Raw genomic sequence first — 13,705 nt, 5'->3', positions numbered from 1 at the left:
GTTTTGTACATTAATCATGCCTTTAGTGCTATTGTTTGAATTGTTTTACATTTTAATGATCTTTTATAGTTATATATGCAGTATGAGTTTTGATAATTTTTGCAGGCCATATGGTGACCTATAGTTGTACACCTTTATGTCCTTTGGTGGAGTTGTCTCATTGGCAATCATACATAACCTTCATAATTTTTTTTTACAAAGCATAGTTTATATCTCAGCTCTTAAAAGAATTCATTATGCAAGTAGTGACACATATGTATTATCTAATGTTTTTATTTCATTATTTTTCACAAACAAAATGACTAGACAATAGTAACATTATAAAACTTGTTTAGTTTATAAAAAATTGTATTCCTTTTTATAATATTACTCTTTTAAATTAAAAACTTCCCTCCCCCTCCTTCAAAATTATCAAGAAGTAAAATCTAATGTCAATATCAACATTGAGTTTGTAAACCTATGATAAATGTCATTCTAATCTTGTAATTACTTCTCCTACAATAAGTCTAGAAAATTGGCTATGGATTTTGATATAATGAGATTCCAAAAAAACCTTGATATCCTAAAAAAAAAAAAGGATCAGTAACTATAACAATAAAATCTTTGGTCATCATTTTATGAAAATGAATAACATATCATAATCTTCATAAGTAATGATTTTGGTTAGATATTGATTCCTGAAATTCTTTTTTAAAACATTTTTTGACATGTGTTTCCCTTTTTTAAAAGGTTATTTATTCCAGTAATTCAAGGCTTTACCAAATTTTTTTCAAACTGACATTAAATGACTGAAATCGGCAAAAACTGAGGAAAATATTCACTACATAATCTATCATCTAGTTTGTCATGTAAATTAAGACACATAAACATTAAAACAATTTTAAATATAAAATAGTGAGGTATTTATTCACAAATGATATGCTAATATGTTTGAAAAAGATGAAATGACTAGAATTGATGTTAAACTTTGGTAATCTCTGCCTTCTCATCAGTGTCCTGCACATCTTCTTCATTATATTCTTTGTCTTTCACTGTCCTTTTCAATAACCTTGGTCCTGTGATGGCAATAGCTATTGCACCAATTGGTGCAGTAATGATAATGGATAAGACCGCCATTGTAAGGATGATTTCTCCATATGCTTCTAATGTAGCGTCACCTTTCCTTCTGGCAGCATCAAGTGCTACACCTCCAATAGCAGCCTGAAATCATAAAGTCAACATCATTCATAAAAAAAATATCAATATAAAACTCTCATCCATATAAAGTTTTGAACTATCCTGCTAAAAAGAACGAATAAATTTTACAGATTGGTATTTCTATAAAAGTAATCTGAAAATTCATTATAAAAGCACTTAGTAATAAGACTAGGTACAAGTATGTTTTGGTTTTCAAAGGTGGAAGAGATACCAATAGATCAGAGTTTATTGTGGACAATCTCAGATACAGTTTTGTTTATGTCAATTCATACTGATTTTTACAGTAGTGTTTAAGAAGGACTAGCCTTTTCTGTCATTAAAAGTATATGAAATAATTTCCAAAATTAACAATATTTGTAAATGAACTATTAAAATATCTCCTTACCTGAACTGTAGCTTTTGGGAACCATGCAAATGGAATAAATAACATTTCTTTGAAGTTTAGACCAGATTTAAACACAGCCAGGAATGATACGACCAGTCGAACTACCATACCAATGGAAAGAGTTGCTATTCCCAAACCTGTAGAAAAATAAATAAATGAATATACGGTTGGAAAACACAATAAATACATAATTAATTGTGTTATAAACTTAATTTGTGCTGTAAATTTTTCTTGGCATTTACAAAGGTTTCTCATATAAAGATTTAAGATAGTTTCAAATATATTTCACTGTTTGGCCAATTTGGTCCGAAATCTTCTTCTTTGTATTGTATGAAGAATAACTAATCTTTTTCATACGAAATATATTGTTTAAGGTGGTACCAAACACCTTGACTAAAATTAATTTGGCTCATTCAATTTCCATAAAATTTTTACAAAATATTCACTTTGAGTCTTTGACAAAAATATAATTTGCAAATAAAATTCAAACTGCACACTTTACTGGAAAAATTTCATTGGATATACCGGTATAGCAGTTTGACAAACACTTATTTTGATTATTGAGAAATACTATTAATATTTCTGTAACAAACTGGAGTTATCTCCCTGTAATGTTATGTGCCACCTTTACACAATTGTTTTGCCTGTTATATCATTAACCTTCAGTTCTTTACCACTTACCAACTGTCTGTCCGTCTATTTTTGATATTTGTACTTCAGCACCAATTAGTCCAAATAAAATGGGCTGGAACAACATCCACAAAATAGCAACAATGTCTTTGATTGGGTCCTGAAATGTAGAACAAATAATTGCCTGAAGCAAAATCAATATCAGACTTTTGGCGTGCAAAGTCTGGAATGACACCATTGATAAATAAGTAAAATCAAGGTGCTTATTGGCACTAAAGGATATTGATATAAATTCACTTTACAGTGGGAACTAAAAATTAAACATGGCATTGAATTTTGAAAAGGAAGCTAATACTATGACACTTCAATTGTGTACAAAGGTAGATAACTCCAAATTTAAATTTGACTTGAACAATCTCATCGATATTTTTCCAACATATACTAGTACTAGATTCATTAACAATGCACAATTTATGTAATTTTCTTGAACAGTCCAGTTATATTATTACACATTATTATGCAGCATGAATATTGGAGTAAATATGTCAATGATATATTTCTTGAAGTTCATGGATAGAATATAGAGAATGCTGAGCTCAATTTACTATATTCAAGGTGGGGATAATTAAAGTGTGGATGGTAGCCTCCTGTTTATCAATGATTTTAATAACCTCAATCCCGCATTTTTCACATAAAAAATCATTGTGTCTATATTTTTTTTTTTTAAGTTTTTCATTTTTATTCTTTTAGGAACTGTATTGAACCTAACTATGCTCATTCAAATCTTTGAAATTTTTACATCATTATTTGCTTTAATAATTTTTGGTTTTGAATTTGATTTGCTGCTATACTAATTTGTCCCCAGTATATTATATATTTTATCTTCAATGTTATATTGCAGGATAAAAACAACAGAACAAACACAGAAGGGTTTTATTTGAAAGATATTTTTAATTTTAAAATTTTAGTGAGCAAAAAAAGTATAACTTTAGATGACTACACAACCAATTTAAACTAGTACATTGTATATATATGCATGTACGTCAAGATTCAATACCGAGTATTTGATTTGTCCTCAACAAACCTGATCATTTTCTTTTTTCTCTTTCCTCCATCTGAAAGCAGCCACAAATGCAATAGTAAGAACACCAAGAGGTCCTGCTCCAGACAGTTCTATTGCAGCACTACCAAATGTAGCCAATAATCCAGCCCCTAGTAATGTCATTCCTCGGTAGAAAATGAAATTCTCCTGCAAAATAATGTATACAATGTTGTGAATCTTGATTAATATGCTACAAGGGCCATAACTAACAAATAGGACACCAGATATTTGTTTATTCTATATTTATATCTTCTTGTTTATTTAATGTCAAACCAAGATTGAAATGGATGCAAGAAACATGAATATCTGAGATAAACTTAAATGGCATGGATTTAACTCATTGTTGAAGGCCATATAAAGCCAAAAAGTTGTTTAATTCCTTGTTCCCTGGTCTTTGATAGTCGTCTCATTTGCAATCATACCACATCTCCGTAATTTTATATTAATGACAAATTGATTCTATACCATTAATTAAATGAAAGTCTTTATTTTTCTGGGTGCCAATTTTCATACATTGTAGATATTTCATGAAAGTTGTGTACTTTAATTGATACATTATTTAACTCTGGGACCATGGAAGTATTACTCTAGGATACTGACAGGAAAAACAACAATGCCATTTCAAAGGTTTCATCTGTGTTACTGCCAATCTTCTATTAACCCTTAACTTGGTTTAAGGTATGAATTGGTAATTGACTATCAAAATGTGATTGATCAAATCATTGTCTTTACTTCCATGCATAGACAAAGCCATGAAGTTTGTGTTTGAATGCAATATAAATATTTTTCGTTTTACCCAATCTATGAATAATTCTACATAATCATTGATTGTAATCGTACCCCTTTAGCTGGAATGTACCAGAGAACTATACCACCAATCACTCCATATGCCACACCTAGAAGTGCTTCTGCTGGTCCTTTTATTATAGACACAGCAATATCACCTACAAAAACAATAAAAATGTCAACAATGTTAATCAATGGAGGGAAAGGGTTTCTAAAAATAAAATAAAACATCTTTTCTTTTCTCTCTCTCACTTTTGATAAACAGTATCTATTTGATTTCTCTGGAGCATAGATTGGTTGATAATTTGTTGGTTTTCAAGAACACTTTCAGTACAGCTATATTGTGGCGGTCAGTTTTTATGCCTTGGGAAGCTAGAGTGACCAGAGCATAAAGGCATACACAATTTGACACACTGTCTGCTTCAATATATAAATTATCATGAAGAGAATTGAACAGTTAACTAAAAAATAAAATTGCTATGTTAAAATGACCATTTATTCACCAATGCAGGAAAGGAAACACTAATTGATAGTTAGATATTTTCATCTTAAAGTACAACCTGGTATGTACTCATAAAGGTTTCCACTTGTAAGTTATGTAAATACACTACAGTTCAAGTAAAAAGAGACCAGGCATTGTGGCACGTAACCATTACATATAAGTTCTAATTATACAATATAAAACTTTTTATCTTTTGTAAGCTCATACAAAACAAAAAATCCCCCTTTTTTTCTTATTTCACTTAAGCTTTAAGGATTACTGACAATATTAAAAGACAGCACAGTACTAATTACTGAACTGTGTTTTGTAAGCAGATAAGTTATACAATATTTACTTCACATTGAAAGGGTTAATTTAAGGATTACTGAATTAATATTTCCTAATGCAGAGTAATAACTGATCCAAAGAAAATCAAAGTAAAGCTGTCAAATATTATTTAAAATAGCAGATTAAAGCATACACAATCATCCAATTACTTCTACTTAGTCTTAAAAAATAATCATTATTATAAATTCTTATGTTGGATATCACATGTTTACAAAATAGTCTTACAAAATGCCTTTCTAGACTATTATGAAAACGAAAACTATTCTTTAGAATCAGGAAATATGATTATAAATATATAGGGTTCAAAACTTCATACAGAATTATATCAAAGCTAAAAATTTAACTAATATTATGGATTTATCAATTATAAATTTTGATATGATATAAGAGGGTTTGGATGGGGTTAAATGATTAAAGAATAATGCCCTTAAAAAATGAAGATTAGAGAATAATGAGCCAAAAAATAGAAGATTAGAGAATAAAAGGGTTATTTTTTGAAAGATTAGAGAAAAAAGGGGTTAAATTTTTAAAGATTAGAGAAAAATGGGGTGAAAATTAAATGTTTACAGAATAACAGATCCCCCCATCCATACCCTCATATAATAAACTCTCAAGACTGGATATTACATGTTAATAGTATAGTCTTATAAAATGCTTTGATAAACTTAAATGCAAACAATAACTTTTCTTTTGAATTGGAAAACATATGGTTATAAATATATAGGGTTCATCCAGAGTAATATCAAAGTTAAAATTCTACTAATATTATTATGGATTTATTAATTAATAATTTGATGTTGCATTGTAAATTGATAATATGCATTACTATTTACTATGAAGGCCGTGATTATATCATATTTTATGACACAGCTAAAAAGAGCTTTTATTTTTTTGCTTATTTAACATTAATTTAACATTAAATGATTAATGTTTAGAGACGAATAATTACATTGATTTTTCTCAGCAGGAGAGATTTAAAAGGAATGGTTTATATTTACTGTTTCTCACCAATATTAAAAGCAAACAATTTTATCGTAGAGTTCATAATGGAAAATCCTTAGTAATTTCAGACATTAATGGAAATTATGAAGAATATGGCTTTAAAAATTACAGATAAACTATGCATATTATAATTAATTAATTTTTGTGCATTTTTGGGGCTAAGGTGGACCCTGAGGAACCATATAGGTGTTCATAGACTAAAAATGTCTTGCAGACTTGTATGCCTAGAGATATGAGGACTGCACTGTGCACATCCAAAAAGCCTATTTCTGAATATATTTTTGTTTGTTTGTTCCAATCTAAATTGAACTCACATTAACAAGTCTTTGTATAGACCCCTCATACTTACCAAATTGCCAGGAATGAAGGGGGTCCTATTAAATGTCCTTTACCAAGTCAACGATATAGCAAACAAACAAAAAAACATAATCAAGAACACTGGACACCCCAATTTGTTGACAGGACCCACTCAACCTTGTTTTTCTTAAATGACCATTACAGTATAGCATATATTTTGTTTATATCAAAACAGCAATGACAGACATATGTCTTTATAGAGGTGTATGCCTTCCATTATTTTGTGGTTAAAATTATCTTTATGTTTCTTTTATTTTAAAAGAACTTCACAAATTCTTCTTTCAAAAACAAATTATGGATCATTAATTTTGTAAATGACTTGTACAAATAATAGTTCTATGTGTGTGACTTATTTTTTTGTAGATAAAATAATTCTGTGTTGACAAATGACCATTAATTGTCAACTATCTTGGAAGAATATTCAAATAATTAGTGAAAATTCACCCCCTGGATTTAAACATCTTATTTCAATTTATTGCTCGAGGTGGGTCTTTTGAGAACTCATGCAATAGAGTATTTAAAATTTCATTAAATTTTCTTATGAATGTAAGTGGTCTATTGATTTGAAATAAAAATCATTGATTTCAAAAAGTGGTGCACACAGTAAATATCAAAAGGAATGCATAAGGTTTCTTTTAAAAATCAATGCAAGTCATATTATATTGAATATTTTGCAAGGTTACTATCTAAACTTCTGTCAAATCCATAACAAGATATGCAAATCTTAGTTTCATGTTCTTTGTGAATCAATTCTACTGGCAGCCTTCACCTAAAAGCTTTGCTATTGTTCCATAGCTTTAACTTTATTGTCTGTATTTCAAATAAACCTGTCTACAGTCATTTCACAGACCCTTCATGGCCAGAACGCAAGGCAATAATTGCCCAAGACATAATCATGTCTTTTTAAAACTGCCCTATGATAATCATTTTAATTGTTATATGAAGTATAGTGGTGGGTAAGGATTGACATAAGTTTAAGAAAGGCCCTATCAGTTATTTATCTAATTTAGTTTTTATCGAAACAGAATTCTGATACAGTGAATACATTATTATTTAGGGATACTTATATTCAAGGATTCCTTTAAAATATAGTGTAATTTTTCTGACAAAACGGTTGGTTTAAAATTTTTGAAATTTTTATATACTTTTAAAGGGTCAAAGTGAATACTTTGTCAAAATTTTATGAAAATTAAACGAGCCAAATTAATTTTTCTGAAAGTGGTGGGTAGTACCTTAATAGGTTTTAAGGTAGAATTTGGTAACAAACAAAATCAAGTATCTATAAAAAATAACTTTTCATCAATACAAAAATTTTGGTACCAACAAAACGAAATAAAATCACAGCTTCAGAGCAATTTATTATAAACTAGAGAAGCCTTTACATCATCACAGTAGGAGGTAATGCTTGTAAAAATAGAAGGAATAGTAACTAAAAAAAAACAAATCTGAAAATGAATTTAAGGAGATGTAGGATGTTTACCAATGAAGCACCAACCCAACTACACAAATAGAAAATATTATGAATATGTCACCAAATGTTAATGTTCAAGCTACTTTATATGGGAAGAAACTAGAACTAGAAAATAAAAGGGAACAAAAGATTGAAGGTTTACTCCTCAGATCAAGAGCAAACTGGCATGAAAATGGAGAAAAATGCTCCGAATACTTTTGCAAATTAGAGAAGAGTAATTTCATTAAAAAGACAATGGCTGAATTGATTGATGACCAAGGTAAACATATTTCTGAACAGTCAAGCATTCTTATTGAACAACAGAAATTTTATAAAACTCTGTATTCAAGCAGAAGATCTGACAGGGAAGACAACTCTTTTTATAACCATAATGTTAAACTCACACAGGAACAAAGTGATCTGTGTGAGGGTAACTTGACATTTGATGAATGTGCTTTGGCACTGAAACATATGACAAATGGTAAGAGTCCAGGTTCTGATGGATTTACAGTTGATTTTTATAAATTCTTTTGGAGAGATCTCGGTCCATTTGTATATCGATCTTTATATTTTGGGTATGAGCATAGAAATTTTTCTAGTTTTCAATATCAGAGTGTCATTACTTGCCTTCCAAAAGATGGAAAAGATAGGAGATATATGAGTAATTGGCGACCCATCAGTTTACTGAATTCTGACATTAAAATAGCTTCAGCAGCTATAGCTAACAGACTCAAACCAGTATTGCCATTTATTATAAGTGACACTCAGAATGGGTTTATTAAAGATAGGTTCATTGGGGAAAACATTCGCTTATTATATGATCTTATGCACTATCTTGAAGAGCATAATATGACTGGTTTACTGTTACTTGTCGATTTTGAGAAAGCATTTGATTCCGTTGAGTGGGATTTTATAGTAAAAGCTCTAAAAAGCTTTAATTTCGGACCATCTATATGCAAATGGTTTGAGACTCTCTATTCAGAAGCTAAAAGCTGTGTAATAAATAATGGTAATTTGTCAAGTTTCTTCAATCTTGAGCGAGGCTGTAGACAAGGTGACCCCCTATCCCCATATTTATTTATTATAGGTGTTGAATTATTAGCGCTAAAACTAAAATCTACATCTGACATCCATGGTATTCCTATTCACAACAAAGAATTATTGTTGAGCCAGTATGCTGATGACACATTTCTTGTTTTAGATGGAAAAGAAAAATCTTTAGAGGAGACTTTAAAATGTTTTGATTCTTTTCACAGGGTTTCTGGGCTAAAAATGAATGCATCCAAGACCAAAGCTGTTTGGATTGGAACCAAAAAATATTCAGACCATATACTTTGTCCTAATTATAACCTTCAATGGACAAAGTCAAATTTCAAACTTTTAGGAATAGATTTTTCATTAGATTTACAAGCTATGTTAGATATAAATTTCACAAAGAAAATCAAGGAAATGTCATCAATACTTAAGGCTTGGGAACACAGAAAACTTACATTACTTGGTAAAATTACTGTTGTAAAGACTCTGGCATTACCAAAGATAGTTCATTTGCTAACAGCTTTACCAAATCTATCCCAGATTAAAATTAAAGAGTTTAATACTCTCTTTTATAACTTTATTTGGAATGGGAAATTAGAACGTATAAAACGCAATACACTAATTGGGGATTTTATGCAGGGAGGTTTGAACATGGTGCATTTGTCATCTTTTAGTACATATCTAAAAATAAGCTGGGTTAGAAGACTTCTTTTGAATTTAGAGGGGTCATGGCAGACTTTATTATTGTCTGAATTAACCAAATTTGGTGGTGACAGAGTCTTTTCTTTACAAAAAGAAAAACTACTAGAAGTTCATGGCTATGTTAAGAATCCTTTTTGGAAAGATGTTTTATTTTGCTTACATACTGCAAAGCCTGTAACTAAGGCTTGTACAAATGATATATTATCGCTAGATATTTTAAATTTTGTGCCACTTTCAGATTACACTATTTATATGCAATGGAAGGACTTTGGTGTACAGTATATAAAAGACCTTGTAAATTGTCAAAACAAAGAATTCTTTACATTTGAAAAGATTAGACATAAGATTCTTACAAATAATTTTCTGAAAGATTACAGTCTAATCTCCAATATTCCAAAATTTATTAAAGATCACATAAAAGAATATTGTGGTTCTCAACAGATTGAAAATGTCAAAATCTCTGATGCTTTTTGTACTCAGATTATTAATAATAAGAAACCAAAATTTGTGTATAAGAGTCTTATCGATCATATATTTCAACCTCCCCTTGAAAAATTTCAGAAATGGGAGCAGTTGTTAGACTCAGAAATTGAAAATTGGCAAACATACTTTATGCTACTAAGGAAGTCTTGCAAAGATACCTACTTAAAAAGCTTCCAATACAAAATACTGCACCAAATAATTCCTACAAACTCTTTTTTGTACAAGATAAAGAAGAAAGATTCTAGTTCATGTACTTTTTGTAAACTTGATGACGAAACTATTGTACATTTTTTCTATGATTGTCCAATAACATATCAATTTTGGTCATCATTATTACAGCAAATAAGATTGTATAGCAGGGATTTTGCCATTAGTAAAAAGCAGATATTCCTTGGTTTCTATTCAGAAAGCTTATTCATGAATCTTTTATTTATAGTAGCAAAAAATTATATTTATAAATGTAAGTTTAAGGAACTTACTCCTAATATTTTTGGTTTTAAAAATAGAATAAAACAGTATCAGTCATATGAATATTATATTGCAAAAAAATATAATAATGTTGATGTATATGAAAAATTTTGGACCCCATTACAATATATATTTCCACCATAGAGTATGATATTAATCTGTGAGCAAATTTTTTGATTAGATTTTGGTTATTCTTTGATGTAATTGTGAACAATAATTATGTACATAATTAAGTAATGTATGTGTGTATGTAAGTAAGAATTGTATGTGTGTATGAGAGACTGAGAGAAAGTGAAAGTGAATGCAAGTGGTTCTCATTTCTTTTTTCTATTTACCTCTTTACATTGTTATTTCCTGATATTTATTTATATATTCATAAAGGACTAGGGGCTATAAGGGCCATTTTCGTTTTTTTTGTGGTTTTTTTTTGCTTTTCTTTTTCTTAATTACTTTCAGTGTGTTTTAAAGCTTATCTTAGCTATTTATTTTTATTTTTTTTTATTTATATTTTTTTTTTCTTGTGAGGGAGGAGTTAAAATTTAATAAAATCATTTAAACATTTATTGCTTTAGAAAAGGGAGGGAAGAGAGGAGAAAGAGAAAAAAGAAATGAAACTACTATGGATTTAAAATCTTTGTTTGATTCCTTAAAATCTAAAACTAAATAATATGTCATTTATGAAGAACTGTTTATTTTTTGCTTGTTTTATAAGACATTTATATTGAACCATCTTTATATTTGTTAGCATCTAACTTACATGTATTTATACTGGTTATATATATTTGGTGAATATTACTAACAACCACTAACTCCTTTATATATAAATATCATTACTAATGTTAACGAGGCCGGGATAAGGAACCGGTAATCGATGTTTTAAACTAACAAATGTAAAGATTTCAATAAAATATATATACCTTCAAAAAAAAAAAAAAAAAAAAAAAAAAAAAAAAAAGAAAAAAAAAAAAAAAAAAAACTACACAAATAGCCAAATAGACATCATTTTATAAAGGTCAATATATTGTCCTCATAATAAACAGGTGACAATATGATGTTTAGAGCTATATTTTGTCCCAAATTTAAAATTAAATAATGTCCACCACATCAAAATGAATAAAAAGAGAACTCATACCCAATGCATCACATGGTTATTTATGGAATTTTCTTCATTTTCAATTAGTTATACTCAGTTGATAACTTCAAGTTCATTAAATATGCTTACAACCCATGCATGTTTCTCATGACTTTATTATTTAACAACCTTGATTCCTAATACAATCTCTTCAAGTATTTTTTTTATAAACTTTATTTAAAATATGCATTTCTTTAAATGTCTTCGTTCGATTAGAATATTGCTGAATAAGCATTCAATTTCTTTTTTATATTATCATGCATACTACGATTTAATACTAAGCTTCTAAGCTGAAATCATTCGATGTGTCATATTAAAATCGAATTATTGAAAGAGTAGAAAAAGCAGTAATTATTTAATCAATCTAATCTAAAAGTTAGCAATTACAAATCTGAGACTTTTAAAAGTCTGTCAGTTTCAAATAAAAGTAAAATGTAGTGCAAGTTATAATTCACAAGAGGAATACAAAAGACTAAGATTGATCTTTAAAAGCTACATGTATAGAAATCCATTTCACAGTCGTATTTAATTTCAATCTACCTGTGAATCTATTCATTTCTATAACCTTTATATTTGATCTACCTTCTGAGTAACACAAAGGCAAGATTATTTATATTTACTTATATGGATTACAACTGTAGCCCAAAGTTTCCTCGCATAGTGGGGGTTATTCTATTCATCAAAGTTTGTAAGATAAATCTGACAATCATCTCAACTCTGTACTTTATTCTTATATCTATAAATAGAATCGATGGGAGTTTTTAACCGAAACATTGCAACCTATCCTCTTACAATATCTCACCGATGTTATACGTTGTTTGTAAACAAAGTTCAGAATTTTATGCCTTATATGTTAGAGAAGTCATTGTTTGGACCTTGGCATCATTTCAGATCAATCTACGAATAAAAACAGAAAAGATATCTTCATACAGCAGTCAATATTGTTACAATGTTTAAATCAAATTTCAAAGAACCTATATTTATATTAAATCTGAAAATTTAATATAATTTTTATTACGCCAAAATACAAATGAAAGAAAAGAAGAATTTGTCTAGGACATAATTGCCCTTCCTTAAGCTTGCTTATAATATGTAAAAAATACTTTTAGAATGGACAGAAGGATGAGCAGAAAGAAAGACAGAAGGACAGATGGAAAGATGGACACACAAAAGGTTAAGAGAAACACTTATTGCCCCTTTCACTTAGCAGCAGGGGCATAAATAGAAATACAATTTGCCATTTTATTCATTATAGTTTTTCCTTCAAAAAAGAATTCATACCATAAAAAAAATCTTTTTTAAATTTTCCGAAAAAAATATCTGTACAAATTTAATTATTTTGGTTTGAGGTGATATTAAAATTAATATATTTGAAGATCTAACTCATGACAAAATATGAGGCTGTATAAATGCAATGAAGAAAAGAGTTAAAAACATTTTTTTTTTTTATATAAGCCGATTTAGTGCATTAAACAGTTGCTTCTGGTATCTTCTTATTTCTTAACTTTAAAACTGTTTTTTATTTTTCTGTATTATCGTCATTTATAACAGGTATCATACTAAAAGGTGAAAGTTTTTTCTGACCAGATTTTTAATTATATTCCTTAAGTGGGTCTCATTGGGGTCTAAGCGTGACACAGGATTGCTGATTTTTTGTAACTGTGACACATGAAAGTCAAATTATTGTGTTGTGAAAACGGGAAATAAGGTCTAGCGGGACCCGGGAAATGACGACAAAATGAGAATTGCTTACGTACATTGTGTAAGCAGGATATGGGAATCTGACAAAACAGTAAGCAGGATCCAGGATTGGAACCCCCCAATGAGACCCCCCCTTAATGTTCCATCTGTCACAAAAAAAAAAAAAGGTCCTGCAAAAAATACCATTTTTTTATTTGGTTTGTAACTTAAAAGACAATATAAGATAAGATGTACTTATTAATAAGCATCTTTTGAACGCTGGTAAGGGGAGATCATATTTCTACAGAATTTACAAATTAATAAAATAACAGATTGCATTAATTTCTTCATCATTAATAGAAAAAAATAATTTAGTTATATAATTCCATAAAAATACAGATCAAAACATCTCTAAGAGATAAATCGGATATACTTTTGTACAGACAGATCAATGATTAGCTAGGGTT

The 13,705-nt window shown here is 29.1% G+C and overlaps 1 protein-coding gene across 2 annotated transcripts in view; it reads right to left on the bottom strand.

Annotated features, from left to right (window-relative positions):
• Positions 1–812: 812 nt before the first annotated feature.
• The window catches only part of LOC134725356 (sodium/hydrogen exchanger 9B2-like), a 39,896-nt gene continuing 27,003 nt past the window's right edge, over positions 813–13,705 (bottom strand). Inside the window, exons 6-10 of one of the 2 annotated variants that reach the window (XM_063589105.1) lie at positions 4,155–4,258; positions 3,297–3,461; positions 2,264–2,372; positions 1,583–1,719; positions 813–1,200 (exon numbers count right to left, since the gene is read on the bottom strand). In XM_063589105.1, coding sequence (XP_063445175.1) covers positions 961–1,200; positions 1,583–1,719; positions 2,264–2,372; positions 3,297–3,461; positions 4,155–4,258 — 755 coding nt within the window. In that variant the 3' untranslated portion in view covers positions 813–960. The remainder of the gene's footprint in view (positions 1,201–1,582; positions 1,720–2,263; positions 2,373–3,296; positions 3,462–4,154; positions 4,259–13,705) is intronic. The other variant, XM_063589106.1, reaches the window with a different exon arrangement.

Source organism: Mytilus trossulus, chromosome 7 (assembly GCF_036588685.1).
Source record: "Mytilus trossulus isolate FHL-02 chromosome 7, PNRI_Mtr1.1.1.hap1, whole genome shotgun sequence".
NCBI classification, from domain to species: Eukaryota; Metazoa; Mollusca; class Bivalvia; order Mytilida; family Mytilidae; genus Mytilus; species Mytilus trossulus.
The sequence above is the reverse complement of the archived record's forward strand: the minus strand, read 5'-3'. Positions and strand labels throughout refer to the sequence as shown.